This window comes from Trachurus japonicus, chromosome 7 (genome assembly GCF_045865225.1).
Source record: "Trachurus japonicus isolate A0001 chromosome 7, Traja_1.0".
Lineage (NCBI taxonomy): Eukaryota > Metazoa > Chordata > Actinopteri > Carangiformes > Carangidae > Trachurus > Trachurus japonicus.
Genome location: NC_140913.1, coordinates 13,573,723 through 13,596,334, shown reverse-complemented (window position 1 = coordinate 13,596,334; position 22,612 = coordinate 13,573,723). Strand labels below are relative to the sequence as shown.

Here is a 22,612-nt window from a genome sequence, read left to right as displayed (position 1 = left end):
ACACAAAGACCATTAATGCTGAATAAATTCTACCCACACTGAAGAGCAGGAATTTATCCCAGTGTTGTCATCAAATGACACCAACAAACAACACAAGCTTGTAGCTATACTGCCTGAAACATGGTGAATCCAGTTTGTCCCACATCCCACTCTGACCCTCCACCCTCCTCATCACGTCAGCAAGTGACAGGAGCTGGTATCAGAGCCTCAGACATTCTTCTCTGTGAGGTCTGCCCAAAGTTGTACAGTGTGTGTGTGTGTCTCATGCATAATAAATGTCCGGCCGTGAATTGGGTGAGGAATTAGAGCCGCCGGTGGGGATGAGATTCAGCAGGTGGCTCAAGGATCGGGACCGCGGGCAGGTTCACGGCGGGTCGTTCCTCCTTTAAACCAGGTTTAGGCCAAATGAATTAGCTCGATTTATGGGATGGCATTTGCAGAGTTTCAGACCGAGGCGTCTAGATTCTAGGATTGTGTACTATCTCTCATAAAGACACATGTCTGACTTCTCTTGGAGCAGTTTGGGCAGTATAGAGTCAGAGCAGAGTGAGTGGCTGTTGAAGGTGGGGGGGCAGCCACGCTCTCCTGATCCCATCCTGTCCTTCACTACATACACCCACTGTACTTCCTTAATTTTGAGGGGGGGGGGCAGTCTTTAAATGAATGATCATTATCCATCAGTGCCTCATGCTCATTTTCTGTTTTTTTCATGTCGTTCCATGTGTTCATTACTTTGTTGTGCAGCTCACAGGCTTTACAAATAAAGTTATTGTAATAGTTTGTTAAATTAGTATTATTATAATTATTGTTATTTGCTATGCACAAGTTATATCTTGTTTTTCATGTGCAATTTGAGCCACTAATTACCTGCATGTGCTTGTTCTGCTGACAGATCTAACCTTGAGACTGTGTTTGCGCGCGTGCGTATATACATGCGTGTTTTAGAGCGGGAGCGCGTGCGTTCGGTGTGTGTGTGTGTGTGTCTGTCTGTCTGTGTGCGTGTGCGTGTGTGTGTATGTGTAGCTTGCGCCGTACTGTTGGCGACCCCCAGCGTACAGGGCGCGAAATTTCCCCCCATCATTTTTCTTCCCCTCTTTAAAACATCAGAAAACATTTTCCACATACAAACCCCACCGCCTCAGTGAAATCCACACCACGACAGGAAATGGTCCGTGTATTTTAAGAAGTTTTGGTTCACCTCCATCTACACCTACATGTTTTATTCTCCTGTTTTTGTGTGCTACACCGCGATTGATGCGTGCGAATCCATCATCAATTCCTGCAGACTCTCTCGCACAACTTGCAGTGGCGTAGATTAAAAAACTGGGACAACATGTTGTCGAGCAGCGGCGTCAAAAAATGTGCAACAACACGAGAGCAGTGTCGACATTTCAGCGTTTGGACAAACACAGTGTAACAGCTGAAAGATGGAAGAAGACTGTCGCCTGTCTTACCTGCGCGCAACGCTCCGTTTTATCCACATTTTTCTCGACTGCTGAATCCAATTCAGTCCTCCAGGTATCCTCCCATTTAGACGGGTTTCCACCAAAGTCGACAGCAGATAAGAAAAATAATAAAGAAAAGAAAAAAGAAAGAAAGAAAGAAAGAAACACTCAAGTGACGGACCTTACTCCAGCCGTCATCATTTAAGCCATATCCTTCAGCGTTGCGCACATCAAATTCCTCTGATATCGCCGTCAAATCCCGCAAAAAAAGCGCCGCACCGGCGACAGTCAGGTCTCTGTGAAGTTGTCAATTGTTCTAATGACGACACAATCTTCAGTTAAAAGGAGAGAAGAGGGGGAGGGGGGCGGCGGGCGCGCGTGCAGGCGGCCAGGTGAGCGGGGAAACCAGGAGAGGTATCCTCAAACTTTGCCTTCACGCATAGCTTCTCTTTTCCCTCCACCACAGACCCCCCTCCACAGCATCACCATCACCATCACCACAACACCACCACCAACACCAACACTATCACCACTACCAACACCACCACCTCCTCCTCCTCCTCCTTCTCCTCCTCCCGGGCGGGAATGACAGGGCTGGAGAGCAGAAGCGCAGGACATGTAGTTGGCTCTCCCTGAAATGACAGCGCACCCTCTCCTTCCTACATTGTTGAAAGGCAGATGATCGTACCCTCCGATAATAATAATAATAATTAAAAAATATATAATGATAATAAAAAAACAACAACTCGGGAGTGGAAGATGAGGATGTTCTCAAGCACGGAGGAGACAAGTCAGCGAAGGCAGGGGGTCCTCATTATCTATCACATCTCTGGAGGTGCTGAGAGAAGGAGAGGGGGTGGGGGGTGCGGATGGGGTTAGATAGAAAAGTAAAAATAAAAAAAAATAAAAAATGAGGTGCAACTGAAAAGAGGAAGAGGGGGAAACGACGGAGGAGAATCCTGGAGGCAGAGAGTTGTTTCAGAGGAGTTGGAGAAAGAGAAAGACAGAGAGAGAGGGAGAACGAGAGAGAGAGGAGAGGAGGCTGGTCCGTCTCCTCCTGCTGCTCCTCTTCTCTCAGACTGACGAACGACCTGCCTGCTGAGCCCCTCCGCTGCCGTGACGTCACTTTAAAGCCAAATATGTCATGTGCTGGGAGGTGGTGGGGGGTCTCACGTCATGCACGCGCAGCCTACACACTCACTAGTGTCAGCTTGGATGTGACAGTGGGGGGGTTAGTGATATAGATTGAGGGGGGGGGGGGGCTCTGTCCGGTGCAGTTCAGAGACTCCGCTGTAGAAAACAGCTGGAATTGAGGAGACGATGTCAGATAGACGGAGTCACATCAGCTGGCGGTCAGCTGACACAGCAGCTGTGTCTGAGGACGTGATAGATGATGTCATCTCTTCTTCAACCCTGCAGCTACTGAACCTGTGATGTGACCACCTGCAGTTTGCAGAACATTAGATTAGAGGAGATCATGGGTCAGGTGTTACACTTATAATTCCTCCAATCAGGAGCGAGCTAGGAGTCAACAGATTTACTTTTTACTTGTTCAGTATAGTCCTTATTGCACAGGAAGCAGCAGACAAAAACTATATACAGTAGAGGTAGCCTAGAATAAAGTAATACTTTAGAATAATTGTATAGGTTATTGCATTATTATATAGTTATTTCATCATTTATTTTAGATTTAGATTTAGATTAGATAGAATAAGCTCATCTATAATGTGTATTTAATTTTCATACCATATCCATTTATGCATTATACAATTTTAAGAAACTTAACAAACAAGTAATAGCTTTGCTGAATAAACCATGAATTGCAGTATTAATAAGCATTTATAAAATATCTATTAACCTACTTGCTAATCACAAGTACATATACAAGCAGAATTAATTTTCATCTGAATAGTTTGTTAGTCTTTATGAATGATCGTATGAACCACTGACATTTCCTCAATATCTGGTCGGTAATTGCTTGATTTATAAATGCTGACTCTATACGAAAAAACAACCATAGATGATCTTATTTATCCAGAGATGAACATGTATGCTTAATAGTGTGTTGTTCTTATAAAGTAATGATTCAGAAAAGAACACAATAATTATTTTGAGATAAAATTGTATTTATTTCTTTATTTATTTTTATTTGTATTACTGGTCTTCAAACTCAAACCATGTTCACTGTCTCTGTGTAGATACTGTACTTTCATGGTTGGCAGAGGAAGAGGATAACCCTTTATTGATCCCACACCAGGGAAATTCACTTGTTAGTATTCATTCATGGCAGAGCCTCGGGTTGTAACTATATACACACACAAAGCCACACAGACTAATCATGTTGAATCAAAATCTATCAATATCAAGTTTTTGTCATAATCCTATGTCATAATGTCACATTTCACCCCCAGTGGCAGACACTCGTTACCAGTTTAAGTATTAAAGTATTAGCACTTAAGTACTAGTATTAAATTTTGAGCACACTGGCTTAACAGAGCTCCAAGATCAAAAATGTTACAACTGTCTCTGTCCCTGAAGTAAAAACATCTTAGAGACATTTTTATAGCAATTATTATTAGAATTGACAATGACAAAAAAAATGTTGTTACAACATGCTCCACATGAATCTGACAGAAACACTGTAAATTAACAACACAATTAGTTTTTTTGAAGCAATGGTGTTTTTAAAAGGATTTCTATCCTGGTTGCTCTCAGCTAATTTACTTGTTAAAAATCCAAGCAAAGAGTTCGTAGTATTTTTAGTATTTATAACTAACCACCAGGTGGCGCTGAAGTCAGATATGTTTTAATTTTCCACAAAGCGGCTGAAACAATACAATATCCGGTGAGTTTTTATGTGTGCATCCCCCTGGTGGCAATGTAGTGGTAGCGCTCTATTGTAAATGCTGAGCTGAGGTATACATGCACCAAACATGTCGGGAAAACTTCAGTCAGCATCAGCTTAGACAGGAAGCTCTTATGAGAGAATAAATTGTAGACTGCATAGAAACTGCTGGGAATAAGAAGACAGACGTACAGAGTGACGTCAAATACATGTGTTCACACCAGGAGCTGCTGACAGATCCACCATGTCTGATCACACATGACGTCACCTTTTCTTTAAGGCTCATGACGACACAGGCTTCATCTGTTGCTTCCCTTCACCTACGGCTGAATTTGGATTCACTGAACTTGTGATAAATTTAGAGCAATGAATTAGGCTGTCACGAAACACAGTATTTTCTTTTTTTTTCAGTGAACTACATTCAGACAAGTTTCATGTTACATCCTGTCTGTCACAGAGTCACAGAAAATATGAATCCTTCATGTAAAATTTTGTGAAAATGTGTTTTGTGAACTCGCATTGACTTTTGAGTTAACATTTGCACCAAATTTGAAGAAAACCCCTCAAGGTCTTACAAAGATAATGTGTTTAGGGTCATTGTGACCTTGACCTTTGACCACCAAAGTCTGGAGTTCATCCTTGACTCCAGGTAAACATTTATGTCAAGTGTGAGGGAACACCTTTGGGGGGTTTGCAAGATATAACATTTATAACAACAGAACCACATTTTATGAGGTCATCATGTCCTTTGACCTTTGACCTTTGACCAACAACACTTAATCAGTTCATCTTCAAGTCCAAGTGAATGTTACGGTGCTTTGACACAATGTTTAGGTCGACCCAGTTGAACTCTGGTGCAGGTGGATCAGTGTGAACACAACTGTCCTACTCGGATGCACACCCAAACAGTCGCCCCGAGGCCGGCCTGAAGGGGTGGTCCCGGTGCGGCTGCGGTTGCACTATGGTGTGGTCCATTTGTTATGTGAAAGCAGCCTTACCCTGGTCGACACCAACTGCCTGGTGTATGCTTCATGTTTTAGCTAAAAAGTCTCCCGTAGTTTGCACCTGCAGTCACGCTTCATTCTCAAAATCTATTATTTGCGTCTGGACCAGAGTGAAAACAAACATGTGTGAATGCGGACCGAAAGAGCTGAAAAATGAAACAATGTATAATTTCCTCTGGTGCGCACCAGTGGTCCACACCAGTAGGTGTGAAAGCACCCTTAAATTTAAAGGGTGTTACTGAGACTGAATCAGACTGATGGACGGATGACCTGAAAACACTACGACTTCATCAGAACAAAACTAAATGTAAATACTACATTAAATAATTTCCAGTACATTATTTTGTGTCTGATAATGACTGCATATATCAAAACATAATGTTTCCCAATTTGACGTGATAAAAGTGATTTATGGTCGTTTCCATGTTTTGTCACCTTCTTTAAATCATACAGGGAGGAAGAGCAGATACAGCCCTCAGTATGGATGTGTAGTGATGTCAGAATTGAGGAAAACATCAGGATCTATCACATCAGCCTGAGCCTCAGAGTAGTGAGAAGTCCCTGAGCGGCAGGTTAACCGTGTTTCCTCCTAATATTTACCAGCTGAATGCTGAAGTGAAAGGTACTTAGCAAGCGATGTGTCTTTCTCCCATCTTTCCCCTATGACATGATTGTAGCATTAAACTGTCATCCAGGAGGCTTTTTGCACACCTGTACTACAAGATGTCAGCGGTGGGCAAAATCCCATAACATTAAAGTCAATGTGCTGATGTGACCACACGGCCAGATCGGTGGAAATACTCCCAACGACAAGATCAGCTCTTGCGTGAGGAAAAGGGAGAGTGTGGCGGCCTTTCTTCTACACCTCGGGGTCAAAGTGTCAAACCAATGACCACATCACACCTGGTTTAGCCTCAGCCCCAGCCTTTCCTGGAAAAGAAAAGATTCAGAGCTACACTGTTTATTTCTTTGAGCTTGTTTTGATGCACAAATTGTCATATTTTGAGTCTATGTAATGGAGTTCAGCTTCCATACCTCAACAGTTACAGTCTCTGCGTTGTGAGGAAGACAGTGTTGGAGTAACAGCTGGCAGTCGACGCTCCAATGTCACTTCACTGACTTTTTTGTTGTTTTCAAAACACAGCAGGACCTGAGGGACACAAACTCAATACAATGATTCAGTCTATATGAGAAGGAGCACAATCAAACGAAAACTGATCGCTGAGCTGTAAATCAATAAATGAACCGTCATATTATACATTTCATAAAGACACATTATCTCTAGCTATCTCTAGCTATGATTCTTGAGTTTGGATCTTTCATGTAACACTTTATAAATCATAAATAAACAATTATAAACAACTTATCCCATCCATTTTTATCCAGATAGATAGATAGATAGATAGATAGATAGATAGATAGATAGATAGATAGATAGATAGATAGATAGATAGATAGATAGATAGATAGATAGATAGATAGATAGATAGATAGATAGATACAGTGGATGGATGGACGGACGGGCGGATGGATGGATGGATGGACGTTCGGATGAACAGTCACACTCACCTGGGGGATTGTCGAGGTAAGTTCAGTCTGACTTGTTTCCTGGTATCATTATACCTTGGTATCCAAGGTCTAAATATTAAATAATGTATCAGCAAACTATTAAACTGACACAAATAATCTTTGCACAGTTGCACACATTATAACAAATAAGGAAAGAAAATACTGACAAAACCAAATTGTCTATGACAAGATTTAGCTATAGATATAAAAACCATTTAAAGAAATATGTGGCTCCTGTGAAGCGAGTGCTCCCTCTCTCCTCAGGTGTTGTGTGTCGAGCTCTGGCTCACACTCTGCCTCAGTCAGTGCGCAGCCATGCACACGGTCCCCTCTTCTCCCAATCAGATGAACTGCAGCTGTTTACAATGAGAGTGATTGCTCTGTACATGATGAAGCAACTTTCCTCCCCCACTAATTGTTGCCATGGAGTACACTCCTGTCAAACACCATCATTACTGCATTAGAGTGTATACACACACAGTCTGATCCGAGTGGATACCTCTGTCTGAGGAAACTGTCGGTGGCTCCCCAGCAGATGGAGGCTGTCATCACCCCCCTCCCCCCCACTCTCTCATTCACACTCCCCCTCCCACTCTCACTGTTTTGCATGTCATCTTCCTGTGTTGCGTGTTTGTGTATGCACTTGTACTCACATGTGTGTATTTTGTTATTTATTTATTTGTTGTTGCTTCATGCAAGCAGCAGCATAAATGTGATGCAGCGTGAACGGGCTTATTTTGCCACAGAGACAGAGTCACAGGTTGTCATGCATGTCTAAAACTGCGGGTGGCTTCAGCTCGCATTGGACCTAAACGCAGCATACTAAACATCTGTTGTGTAAGCCATTAACACCCCGCCATGAGAGTGCGAATTAAAAGGAAGAGGGATTTGAGTATTGCTGTGTATCTGCTAAGCTGGACTGAGTCACTCTAACAGAAGTTGCAGCTATGGTTTATATGTGCAGGGTGAATTGGACGCTGCAGACGGAGGGAGGGGTGTGGGGGTGGGGTGTGTGGACAGAGAATACAGTGACTTACATGAATCTGACTGAGCATGAGTTCAGTCATGAAGCCGTCCCTCATGTCACTCTTTAAAAACCCATTTATCTCACTGTGTGAAACAGTTGCAGCTGTCTGAGCCTTTGTTCTGTGCTGCAATCTGAGCTACTCAAAGAGCTTTATAAATCCACCACATTATCAGTATTATCATATGGCTTTTGTCATGTTTCTTTATCTGATAGTTGTATATGTAATGATGATAATAGATGTTATCACACCAGCAGTGATTTATATGACTATATCAACAGGCTTTTAGATAATACATGTCTAAAATATAAGCAGAAACATAAACATACATAAAATGTTCAAAGTTTTATGTACGTATAATTTATAAAGTGCATATGCATTTCCATTTTTTACAATCTGGATCTTATTTCTAGCATAAAATACGATCATTTACTCACCCAGATAACTTTGGTGTCATTACGAGTCCTTCTGACAAAATTAGATCCAACCGAGAGCCGCATATATCCATATAATGCGAGTATAGGGGGCGGCGGAATGCATTCCGACTTATCAGAACAAAATGAGCAGCTGGACAAAGTTCAGCTTTCACAGGCTTCCTCTCTGCAACCTGGACTTACTAAAGCTCCAGCTAGTTGAGCTAAAACGGACCCAAATGCCGAAGTGGAATCATTATTATCAGAATGAGCCGTGCAGTGGTCGGAGATGATATCGTCCATGGTCAGAGGTTAGTAGGTCAACCTACAGACCCCGGATGTTGATAACAGGTAACCCCGGACTCGGGGAATAGCACTAGCGTATCATAACAAAATATTGGTGAAATGAACGAGTTTCACGGCAGATAATGTGTTATTTAGAGACTGCATTCTGCTGCCCCGTATACTCGCATTGTATGGATGTACGCGGCTCTCGGCTGGATCCAATTTCGTCGGAAGGACTCGTAATGACACCAAAGTTGTCTGGGTGAGTAAATTATAGTATTTTATGCTATAAATAAGGTCGAGATTGTAAAAAAAACGGAAATCCCCCTTTAACCTCTCCTCTCTGTTTTCTATAGTAGCAACAGGTTGGTGTCAGCCAATCAGAGACGAGGTGGGCAGGCCTTGGTGACTGCTTTGCTGTGACATCACAAAGTTACAGAAGTCCTTACAGCTTGTTTTAAGGCTCAGTGCTGAATACACGTGTGCATTTCTCTGTGGACTGAGGCTTTGATACTTTCGTAGTATTACTATAGAATCTAGAAGTGTTTTATAATCACACTATACATGGACATCTGCCTTTATACTGTATGGAGCTTTAATTTGAACGTGTTTATTTCATCACTGGGGTCAGACTGCAGTCACTAAGTCTTTAAAGCTGCCTTAGGATTTTCTCTGATGTAGGAATATTTGCTAAATGCCCCATAGGTTCACCATATGTTTATTAGTGGCCTGTTACATGTGGAAACAGAGATGTGCTCAGAGTTTGTTTGCCCTGAAAACCAAAACAATAAGCAAAAAGAGGCTAAAGAATCTCAGATGAACTCAGTCAGGTGTAACTTCACTAATGAATGACCGTCCTCGGCAGGTAAATGGGAGCGTACCTATGTTCCTTGGGTCCTATGTTCCCCGGGTCTTACTGTATGTTCCCCGCTTTCCCCCAAAAGGGTCCTATGTTCCCCGGTCGCAATACAGTACATACTATCTGGTCTTTTTACTGTGGGACAATGGGACAATTCCACTTCTCACTCAAAGTCACAACTCAACTTCTCACTCAAAAATAACCAAAAGTCACAACTCCACTTCCAGGTATGGGCAAAATGTGCATGTTCCCCTGGTCCTTTTGGGGAAAAGCGGGGAACATAGGACCTTTTTCCTAAAAAAAAGGGTTCTGTGTATGTGACCGGGGAACATAGGGATGACCCCAGGTAAACAATAACCTTATATTTCTCTCTCTCTCTCTCTCTCTCTGTTGTTTTTTTTTTCTTTGTGTTTTTTGACCTACAGCCAGGTGGATGAGGAAAAGACAACCTTTTATTTATTTAGTCTACAGTAACTTTAATAAATTCAAACTCAATTGTATTGATATTATTAGTATCAACTTTGGGAGTACTTCTCTTTAAATCTAATATTGCCAAGTCCATGACAATACGAAAGGGGAAGAAAAACCTCAAGGAACAGTGATATACACTTGTGTATTGTCTCTCTGACTGACACAAACATAACAATGTAATAGTGTTTAACATTAACATATATTCAACAAAAAACAGTCCAAAGACATTTTTATTGATATTTAACCAAACATTTTCATAATAACCCAATAAATGAGATATTCTAATATCCAGATTATAATTACACTCACTCAGCAGAGCTCATTTTTCTCATCTGAAGCTATTAAGCTGTGGCAGTGTCATTATACTCTTGTGATGTTATCATAATGTAAACATACAGTGTTGTACAGTAATTGTGACTGAAATATAGGTGATGTTTAACCCAAAAATAATCCATGCCAGGCTATACAGTCTGCTCTGACACCACTGAGTTAAGTGAGCATACACATTACAGACCAAACATTTACTGTGACTGAGTTCAGTCTTGTCCAATGATGGCACCAGGAGAGGTCTGTCCATATGCCTCCATTATGTTCTGGCAGCCCCTCAGGTTTGATTTTGCTCGATTACACAGGAGCTTTTTAGCGTGTATATGCAAAGAACCATTTAATCATCCATTAATACATGGTTTAGTTGGAAATTTAGATAATGCCACTCGGCACAGTGCTCACGCTGTAGAGGGGGAAGCCATATCCTCACAAGCTGTGTTCCTAAACAATAGCAACAGAATAGTTATAGATGGATGTAATGTGGAAAAATGGTTAAGGCATTTTAACAAAATGTGAAACAGTTGTACTGAGTCACAGAGCAGAGAAGTGGGACTTCATCTTTTTGACTCTTCACTCACAAAACAAAGCAATCCCCATGCTCCTCACCCTGCCTTGTACTGAAAGCAATGACAGCTGTGTCTCATACTTTTATTTGATTAATTACCAGCAGCTTGAAAACTATTGGATATTTTATAAGGAAAACAAATGCAATATATCCCACAATACCTCTTGCAACACAATATTCTGCATCCCTGTGATGGGTCTCTTGCCAAAAGTTGTGAAGCACTGACTCACAGAATTTATTCTCAGGTTTCCTACTTTCAAAGTCATTGCTAGGGAATTTCAAACTGAAATCACAGGCACAGATGAAACATATTGCAAAGGCAGCAATATATGGGCAGTTGTCAGTTTCCTCTTCATGCTACTGGTGCACAAGGTAATGCCAATCAGGACAGGCTGGCGGACATATCTCCCTCAAGCCCAAAGTATTGTGCAGGGAAAGTGCTACCATCATGGGAGTGTCTGCATTTCTGTGAGCAACTTGTTACATCACAACAACATCATACTCAAATACCGTAGATGACCAAATAGTCGCCCGCGCGCAAATACGCGCCTGTGCTCTAATAGCCGCCGGGGTCCGAGCTCATTTGGCATAATAAACGCTAAGTTTTTTTTAACACCGACTCTCACCTCTGTCAGTCAGCCCCTCCTCTCGCTCTCTCTCTCGCATGCAGGCGCACACACACACACACACACACACACACAGAAACACAGGTGTGCTAGCGGGACAGGTCACGCTGGACTACTACAGTAATAGACAAAGACAAATAGATAAATGCGCTAATGTACAGTGTTGAAATTACCGCGATCGACCGCCCCCCCCCACTTCTCCCCCCTTCCACATCCCGCTATCGTTCATAACACTGATCTGATTGGCTGCTCTGATCAGCTCCGCTTAACACAGACAAACTGTCTTTGTATTTATTGTCTGATGTCAATAAAGATATAGGTATGTGTCGGGAAAAAAGTAGTTTTGTTCCAGTGGTCCTCCTTGTTCTTTGCATGATGGTCTGGTGCTGCTCATTGCAAAAATAAATTGTAGCCTGTTGCAAATACGCGCCTGGTTCTTATAAACGCCCGGGGTCCAAGTCGATTTAGCATATTAAACGCCCGGGCTACTAAATGGTCATCTACGGTAGATCAGTTTGCAAAACCCCTCCTTCAATCAGAGAGGCATCATTTAGTGAACAATAATTACAGCAGAAGTAAGCGGAATGTTTGTGTTAATATACTTCCTTGTATCCTACAACCTTTATCCAATGAGGAGAGAGAACGGCATGAAGGGCTGTGTGTGCAGCCAAGGGATGCGCGTGAATGTGGTGACGTAGGGACGAGGACCAATAGATCCATGACAAGGGTGGGGGCTGCTAACTCAGCTGACAAGAAGTTAGCCAAAACGACCGGATCGCTTACTTCTGCTTTAACTATTGGCCACTGAATACAAACTGATTGAACAAATGGATGTTGGACCTTTGAGGTAGTTTTCTACAGGTGCAGGCGGCTAGCTGCTACAGTAGTCAGCATGGCTGCCATGTTTAAACCCCTCTCATTCAAACACAGGACTGAGTGGCAGAGCAGCATAATAAAAATATAAAGTTGGTCTAAGTGCAGACAAATCTGTTTGAGTGTTTGTTTTCAAAGTAGCTACAAAGTGGAGCTGACTAGATCCTATATGACCTCAATCAACCCTGAACCACAATGCACTGTTGATGCCCATAGATTCATATGCATTCTGTATCAGGCTGCAGTCTGTACTTATTGTTCAATACTTGTAAAAACGAATGAGCCTAAAAGTTTTTTTTTGTGGGTCTATTGTGTGTTATTATGTTCCTAGTGGAGGCTGGCTGCTGTGAGTCCTTAGCAATTTGTGCTTACCACTCAATTTCTGCAAAGTGCTGATGAAAACAAATACATCAAGAAAAAAAGGGCTTGGTGCATGTAACAGATGACCTTTCTAGGTTTTCATTTAAATTGATTTACCGTGTTATTTTGTAGAAGGAGGCCACTTTTCACACTTGCATTGCACCTCCACTGATAGCAGGTCTGCAGCCATCGTTTAGGCTACACGAGTCCCTAAACTGATACATTAATCATTTATGTACACTCCTGATCCTGATGCAGCTGCTTACCATGGTAACCATACAGCATGTCATGGAAATCTGACATAATCACTACATCTCATGAGCCAAAAATGTGGAGCATGAGCCTGAGAAAACTGATGTGTTACTATGGCAACATCATTTGGATGAGCATTTCAGTAGCAGCTGGGATGAACAGTGCAACTTTCTAGGGATCTTTTTTTGTTGTTGTTTTTTTGTTTTTTTTGTTTCATCACATGTTATTTGTAGAGAAAAGCCACGTTTCAGTCGGTGGACAGAGTCAGAGGCACCTCTCACCCTCTCTGTCCGCTCAGGTCTGTGATCTGTCAATGGTCTCGTCCTCACCATAAAGCCGTTAATGTGCGAATGCTTAGATAAATGGTTGAGGTATTTATAGAGGCAATCATATTGTCCTTTAGCTCTGCAGCTCTTGGGTATTAATGGGGAGTTTGAGCAATATGAAGTGGAGAGCTTGAACCCATGGAGGGGTCAGGGCCTGCTCTAAGCTAATGACTGAGGGAATTCAACTGAACAAAGTGGACTTGAGGGATCCGTGCGCAACACTTTTTCATCCAATGAGCCGTCTGTCTGTGGACATAAAACAGCTAATTGGTAAATAACATGAAAGCAAGCCGTCTACCTTTACTTCAAATAACAGGGGGCATTACCTCCGCTGTCTAGTGCCCATTCACTGGTCTGTAAGGAAGAATAAATGGAGTGTGCTGACAGTCCAGTCACGGAGAATACTTCATGTTAAATATTTTCCCTCTCATACTGCCTCTAAGCAGTGCCTCTTGGCTCCTATTTATTCATATATTTTCATTTATCTCCACAGTCCTGTCAGAGCACAATTCAAGAGGCAGCTCCCTCTTGGATAAAACCATCAAATCAAATATATTTAAAACTACAACTGCTTTGTCTCCTGCACACAGGGGCCACAGTATCAGCTCACTACGCTTAAGAGTTGAAAGCGGAAACCAAACCAGATCAAACAGTGAAATACAATATACACTGTCATAACAACAAGTCATCCGGCCTAAACCAAACTCGTCTTTTGAGCCAATTACCTATCCATCCTGCATATTAACCAAGACTGTGATAATTGACTTTTGGAAAATAAATAATTAATCCCTAAATGATGTGACAGTGTTCAGATCTGTTTTTTTCATCATGGTTACAACAATGAAAACGTGATAAGGATTAGAGAACGACTGTGGCCGTGATTAATAGAAATGCTTTTGACTATACGTCTTCCAACATAATTACTGCAGCCACTAGGCTCCGTCACTTTAATGTAAACTGTCAACTGTACATCCACCTACAGGTTTATAAAGCTCAGTGAGCTGCTGTGCTGTTGCCATCTTGTCAGTGTCTCCACATACTCAACCCCAGTTAATAAGCAAGTAAGTGGGACAGCCTACAGTAGGTGCAGCCAAGATGTAGGTGAATGCTGGTCCAGCTGTCATTCAAAGAGGCCACACGCTCATTTAAAGATAGCTTTAGTCCCACTAAAGTGTAGCCTAAACAGGTGTGTTGTCATGGAGGAAATACCAAATGTGTTCTTGTACCAGGTTGTAATTATATTTATTTCTGCTGTAAAGTTGGACATTTTACAGTAACATGTGAATCTATGGGGACTAGGAGAGACACTTTAGTGGTCAGTAGAGGAACTGCATTTTCTAGTGCTTCAATGTCAGTGCTTCGTTTTTCAGCTTCAGAAGTTGCTGCTTGATGTAAACATGTCAGTTTTGAATATTTTATTTTAAAAAATTGATGTTGTCTCACACAATTGACAGCAGTTGCTTGGCAACAGAATAGGCTACCTAAGTCCTATAATGGGCTATTTGTACCATGGGGTCGTTCAGTGTCAGGACAGTCTGTATTCCCTTTTTATATAGAGTACTAATTCATTATTCTACCAAAATGTGACTTTTCTGTGCTTAACATTAAATTAAGAAACACATCTAACAATAATGTATGTTTCTATTGGTTTGGACTGTCCATTTTAGTTGCTGCACATGCACTGACAGGGGTTTGATGGGTTTCATGCCTTTAACATACAGTATGATGCAATTTACTGTGCCTCTGGAGGAAGCCACATATATCCTTGATATTTAATCAGTTCATTACAACAACACTAGGGTTAGCTATTCTCCTTTGCTGGAGTGCTGTTTACTTGATTGCATGTCAGTTGGGGGTGTTTAAAATTATGTTCAGTGACAGACATTATTAAACCGACCAAAAATATTTAAATCCAGTTTTTCTCGTTGAACTGTGTATAATGCCATTGCCTACCGAGTAAATCAAACATAATTTCACTACCCCAGTCTCCTATATGATGTATGTTGATTACAGGGGCTCCCACAGTTATCTATTTTGAGGCTGTGCACTATGACTCTCACTCATGTGGATGTGAATGGCTTCAAGGAGATGAAATGGACTATGGCAGATCAGCGGCATCACAGGAGAACTAAGAAAGCATTTAAGAACAGATTACGTGTTCAGGCCACAGAAAGACATATGTAAATAAGTTTGCATTTTTAAAGACATTTACATAAGATGCAAAAGAATAATAATAATAGCACTTAAAATCTACTAATTGAACAAATACAATGTCAATTGGGGATATATACTATGTATATCCCTGCTCCTCCAACACACTGTATTGTGATACAGTGTGTTGTCTACTGAACTAATACTAACTCAATGGTTCTCAAAGTGGGGTCCGGGGACCCCAAGGGGTCCTTGAGAGGGTGCAAGGGGGTCCCCCAACTTTTTATACATTTTTTCTAGACATTTTTATACTTTCTGTTTGAGATATTGTTACCACTTTTTTCCCAGAAATTTCACTAAAATGTTTCCAAAGATTCACGCCAATGGCCCTAATTTGAATGTTCATTTGCTAAGAAAGTAATTTTATTCAGTCCCAGAACAAATATTTGTGTATTTCTGGTGTTTGTTTTGAAATTTTGTCCAATGGGGGTTCACGATCTAATTTGTGTCAGTGTAGAGGTCTTTGATGTGAAAGAGTTTGAGAACCACTGGTCTTACTAATAGCTAATAGACTCCAGCAATGTTTGTTTTGAGGCTGTTTAATGCCGGTGGGTGATGTCTGGATGCAGCAGGTTGAGTCGGGTCACTGGCTCTTTACTTGCTGGTCCTACATAGTTTTTAATAGTTAGTTGACTCAGGAAATTCCACATGCAGTGATCTGATGTGACAAACAAGAACAAGTTGAACACAATATCAGCTCCGTCCAAGCGGGAGACTGTTCCCTGCATCTACTGAGGAGCTAATGAGCAGAGGAGGAACAGCTGTGCAGGGAGTTGGCTGATGACAGGTGCAGTCAGGTGAATCTGTAGTGGACAGGTGTGGTACAGCAGCGTCTGGGAAACAAAAGACAAAGACAGTGGATGTGAGAAGATCCAGACTTCATCAAAAGTTGATGATCAGAAGTGACATTCTGTTTACCGCTCATGAGAAGAACTGCTCTGCCTCCGAAGGCAGATGTGATGTTTCTTTGTGCCTCTGGTGGAGCTTTAAGCAAAAAGAACAAACAAAAGCTTGTGAGATAGAATTATATTTTGATTATATCAATATTTAATTTCACAGGTATTTTCTATGGTGGCCCTGAGGGCTCAACACACGCAGCTTAAGAAAACACATGCAAATGTGCTACAAAAAATTAGAAAACATCTTCATGAATTTGACATCACATGCTCTGGAAAAATTAACAACACAACAGAAGTGTTTCTGGGGACACAAAAAAGTGACGGACTCAGCTTAAGACTATGCTAAAATAATAGTACATATTGGCAATAATATCTGAATCATGTAATATTGACGTTATAATGTACAATAATAGCACTTTTCAAAACATTACAGTTCTTTAAAAGGCAACAGAAAAACAAAATTCACAGAAAAAACAAATAACATTAAAGCAAGAGATCGATAAAAGACAGTTTAAACTCAAATAAAATCATGAAAGGCTCTTCAGTGTTTTAAGAAGGGATTTAAAACAGACAACTGACTAACCTGATCTCATCGGGCAGGTTGTTCCAGAGCCTCAAGGCCCTGACAGCAAACGCCCTCTCTCCTTTAGTGTTCAGCCAGGCCTGCAACAGACAGGAGACCTCTGCCCGAGGATGTCAAGGTATGGGCTGGCACATGGTGTTAAAAAGTCTTAGATGTAGCAGGGGGCAAGGCCATGAAATGCTTTAAACATAATTAGTAAATTAGTTCTATAACATATGGGAGCCAGTGTAAAGATGCTAAAATAATATGATCCTGTCTCTTCGTTCTGGTTAAATGCCTGGCAGCTGAATTATGAACAGTCTGGAGCCGATTTATAGACTTTGGCAGGTAAAAAAGACTTGCAGCAATTCAGGGGTGATTAGATAAAAGCATGTAAAAGGGTCTCAGCATTAAAAAAAAAACGGTTTTTATTTTTGCAATGTTTCTAATATGATAAAAACACGATTGTACCAGCTTTATGGTGTGCTGCTGAAAGTTTAGATAACCACGTAATATTTGTCATGTGCTGGGACTCAATGACTTCTGGGGAAAATTGTTTGTCATCCAATTTTTTAAATCAACAAGGCAGTCATCGAGTAAACTCAATGTTCCAGGATCAGTGGCTTTGACAGGCAAGTACAACCAGGGGTGGTGCTAGCCATTAAGCTCTAGTTGAGCACAACTCAGTCTGAACTGACTTTGGTTATTCTTTAAAGGGATAGTTCAACATTGTGGCAAAGTGGCCCATTGCCATAATCCTTATAGTCTTAAGTGTAGGTTTGTTACCTTTAATTGTCAGTGTGAGCTAAAGGCAAGTCGCGAGCTGCTCAGAGCTACGTAACGGAGGCTCATGGGATTTCTTGGTTTCCCTCATCAAACTCATCAAATACACAATCCAACAACTCCAAAACGCTCTCGTGGACAAGTTGTGACCTGCACATTCACCACGCTATGAGATAATAACATAACGTTACGAGACAGAGTTGTTTTCAAGGTAAATTCATGTAAAACCACTGATGCGTGTAGTCGAGGGCAGTTTTTTGGCAAGAAGTCTCTGTATTTGTCTCAAAAACAACTCGGTCTCGTAACGTTCCGTTATTATCTCATAGTCTCTGTAGTGTAGCTCTGAGCGGCTCGGCGGCGCCGTTCTAAAAGTAGCTTACACCGACAATAAAAGGTAACGAACCTACTCCTAAAACTACGGTATAGGGATTATGGCAATGGTCCAATTTGCCAAAATGTTGAACTATCCCTTTAAGCATTACAGTGTACTTCCTTTATGAAATTTTATCCTGGGGCACACAGCTCATCTATACTGGGGCTCATACACCTGAAAAGGGGATCTGGTGATGCCCCCATGGGTACAACTGCGTGTCATCGTCATAATAATGAAAAGAAACACCATGTTTTTCAATAATCTGACCAAGAAGGAGCATATATAGCGAAAACATAATTGGTCCTAAAACTGACCCCTGAGGCACACCATACACACCAAAAGACAATGAGACAGTGATGGGCAAAGCAGTTCTTTAGAGGGTACTGAATCACTAGAATCAGTACATTAAAAAGATTTGTTCACAAGTCACCAAATTATTCTGTCCTTGGCAGGAGCCCAGACTGCATAGTGCATAGTCTGACTCCCTGAACTGATACACAGCCGAACAATTCATGATCATCGCTGAGCCCTGAGGCACATTTATTGTGTAGTAGGTTTCAGAGGTGGGTAGTAACGCGCTACATTTACTCCGTTACATTTACTTGAGTAACTTTTTGGATAAATTGTACTTCTAAGAGTAGTTTCAATGCAGCCTACTCTTTACTTTTACTTGAGTTTATTTCTTCAGAAGAAGCGGTACTTTTACTCCGTTACATTGAGCTACATTCCGGTCGCTACTCGCTACTTTTTCTTATCGATCTAATGTGCACATTATTTGTTTAGTTTTAATGGAGATACGTCCGAGCCTCTGTCACATGACTACGTTTCACCAATCAGATGTAGCCACTCGCGACGTTTGCCTCCGTGTAACCAATCAGACAGAGCCAGGCAGTCACATGACCGCACACAAAATCTCCGCGGTAAACAGGACGGCCACTCCGCCTCAAATTTGAGAAACTGCGGGCGGCTACTAAATGATTAGGATGACGTCAGCCCTGGTATGTCGTGGATAATGTCCATGAAGGCAAAGATATTCAATATAAACTGTCTTTGGTGAAGGTTCTCAGTCATCCAGGTCGTCTTATTCTTCTTCCTCCCCAGGAAGTTTACACCTGGAGACATGTGACTCCTAGTCACATGACCACCCCTCCAGTTTCGGGGGTGTGGTCATGTGACTTGAGTCTCGGGGGTGTGGTCATGTGACTTTGGTTTCACTAGAAACCGCTAGAAACCTCATAGGACCACACTCTGGGTTTAAATACCTGGGTTTCTGGCATGAATATCAGAACTGAAGAAGCCTCTTGGATGAGGGGGTCACAGACACACACACCCACACAAAGAGCTAGTTCATAGACCTTTCATAGATAGGCCTATGTAAGTTATTGTGGCTGAATTTGTCTTAATTTATGTTACTTTGTAAAAAAAAAAAAATGTCATTTAGGCTATTGTCTTAGTTGTTAAATGTTGTTCTTTGGCAATATCTGGATTTTTTCATTGCTATTATATTTTTGTGTATTTGATTAGGCCTACATTTACGCGCTGATCATTAAACGAACAAATCAGAGGTTACTCAGCAGTTACTCAGTACTTGAGTAGCTTTTTCACCAAGTACTTTCTACTCTTAAGTAAATGTTTGAATGGCTACTTTTTACTTTTACTTGAGTAACATAATTCTAAAGTAACTATACTCTTACTTGAGTACAATTTTTGGCTACTCTACCCACCTCTGGTAGGTTTACTGAATGTACTGACACACACAAAAAAAAAACGACGCGTTCGTGAATGTATGTGTAAAGTCAAGAAGCAGTGAACTAAAGCGACCAGTTGGGTCCGTCATTTTTTTGTGTTTTGTTGATACTAACTTTAGGATATTGGTGTAATGCTAAATAGATATGTCAAGCAGTGAAGAAATGTAATGCCAGATGATATTAAGTATGGAGGTGATGAGCCCAAAATGACATTAAACCTTTCTGTTTCCAATGTGTTTTATTGTTGAGCTAATTAACAGTAATAACATGTTCATAGCCTCATGTCCTCAGTCTTTGAGGCCTTGAGTCAAACATAAATCCTACAATGATACATTGATTAGGAAGGTGCTTTTGTTACATGACTTTAATCTGACATCATTGTTGTAGTACATTACTGTAGACCTATAATGTAAAAATCTGCCCACAGTCCAATTTACTCCTATTATAGGCTGAATGGCACTCAGCAGAGCATGTATTTCCACCAAGGCAAACAATCCTACATGTCTGTCTCGCTACTATAATGGAAAAATAAGTGGGGAAAAAGAAAGTAGTCATACAAGACGTAAAAGACTTATAAAATATATAATGTAGTACATTATGTATAGTCGACATGAAAGGCAACGTACTTCCTGAGAAATTTCTGAAAATGTTAAAAGATGTCCTCAATCACAATGTGAAGAAAGGTTGAAAAAAGGGACAACTTTCACCAAGCACCAAACTTTTGATAAAACATCTATTAAAGGGATATTCCGGCGTAAATTTAACCCATGGGCTAACACACCGTGACACCAAGTTAGACCCCGCCTCGAGAGATGAAGTCTGCCGACTGCTAGCTTCTCTAGTTGTAGCAACTTCATTATTTGTGGCTATGAGTGGCTTTTTGACCGCGGTTTGACAGTGTTAGGCCATGGATTAAATGTACGCCGGTATATCCCTTTAAAAACAATAGGTTCCTCAATGAATTTGTTGTTGTTTGGTCCCTAAATATCCATCTGAACAGTTTGTTGATCATTTACTGACACTAAATACATGATCTAATGAACCACTCGTCCCTCCTAAATAACTGGTTTGTAATATATATAAAACTTCAGTTATAAATTCTGAATTACATACTAGTTAGTATTTATATAGGTAAAGGTTAATTAATAAAGGTTATATTGCACAATTCAGCTGGAAAATTAACAGTGTCCTCTCTCTCATATTTTCATATTGTCAGGATTTCCAACATGATCAGCCTTAAATCTAAGATGAAAATCAGGTGAGCTACTTATCTTTTGTGTTTTTTGTTATTCACAATGTTTAGCCGACAAAATCTACCCTAGATTTATTTGACATTGTTTCTGTAAAATCATGTGAGATTAATTTGTGACAATGAGTGAAGAGATAAAGATACAAAGAGGACGACTGTCAGGGTCTGAAGGCACAAACACCCTCCACTGATCTTTTGCCATCCAGGGCCACCTGCAAGACTCTGGAGTCAAGTTGGTCATCTGCTGCATGCACTTACTCTGCCTCTTATTAGATATCAGCCCCCACACACACAGATTAAGATAAAGGTGCCCTGTCAGCACTGGGCCAGTGGCCAGAGCATCTCAACAGTTTTCAGGAAGATGTCAGACCGTCTCAATTCATAAATGAGAAATGTATTTTATTTTTTTATTTTTTTATTGATGTTTCAACTCACATTTACCTGAGTTTACATGTTGGTTTTGATGTGGAAAGGAAACAAAATGTTTATATTGTGTTTATCTGCCGCTGTGGAGGAGCAGGAGGAGCCGTCTGAGAGATGGATGGCAGTTTAGTCTTGACAGATAGTTTGAAGATGAATGTTGAAGGAGGAGGGGAAGAGCTGCACATTTACAAAATGTACCTATTCACCTGCTCTGCCTGTCTGTAACAGCCCGTATCTACTTGATGCACTACTTTCAACTCTGTCTTGTCTGATTTCACACAGCTGCAGTCAAGTCACACACATTTTTTTCAAATATCAGCCTAAAAAGGAAACCAAGTTCAGACCGACACCCTGCAGTTACAACTCTGATGCTGCCAGAAAACTTTTTAGCAGCGTCGCTCCTCAGATAGAATTAAACCAATTTTAATGAGTGCAAAGAGAAAAACAAAAAGGCGAGAACAGGAAGAAAAAGGGAAAAGTTGAGATTTTGAGGAGACTGTGAAACTGAGCACATGATGAACAATTGTTGCCTTTGAACCAGCAGCATATGTTTTCCAAAAGAAAACAGACTGGGGTTCTTTTATTTGGCACCGACGTACGGCCGCAGACATATGCCTGGAATAAGTGAAAGAAAAAAAAGAAAAAATGAAACAACAAAGTGACTCAATCCATTTCACACACTGTGCAGTGTTTGCCAGAAGCAGCAAAGATTGGCACGTGATAAATCACCACAGTGCCTGAGTGTTTTACATGATTAGATGGTGGCAGGAGCATTAAATCAAGCTCGATTTGCTAATTGACTCACTGCAAGACCCTTATTCCTGTGCATTCTGGCTGCAAGTGTTCTCCATGCACGAGGGGGAATAATACCCCCCCCCCAAAAAAAAAGCACGTTGCTAAAACAGCATCACCCTGTCAACAGCTTTTTGTTTTAATGCACAGCTTTAAAGGCTGCTCTTCTTCAGCAGCGTTTTTCCTCCTCTGCTGCTGCTTCTTATATTTTGTCATTTTGTTGAATCATACAAAGGCAGCCAGATACATCAGTTAAAATTTGAGCAACGTCAGCGGAGACAAGAGGAAGAGGAAGATGAAGGGGGGGGTGCAGTGATGTGAAATGTG

The 22,612-nt window shown here is 41.1% G+C and overlaps 1 protein-coding gene across 1 annotated transcript in view; it reads right to left on the bottom strand.

Moving 5' to 3' along the window:
* ajap1 (adherens junctions associated protein 1) overlaps positions 1–1,603 on the bottom strand; it is a 55,275-nt gene extending 53,672 nt beyond the window's left edge. Inside the window, exon 1 of the mRNA XM_085781357.1 lies at positions 1,455–1,603. Within this exon, the coding sequence (XP_085637483.1) occupies positions 1,455–1,483 (29 nt within the window). The 5' untranslated portion in view covers positions 1,484–1,603. The remainder of the gene's footprint in view (positions 1–1,454) is intronic.
* Positions 1,604–22,612: the final 21,009 nt, after the last annotated feature.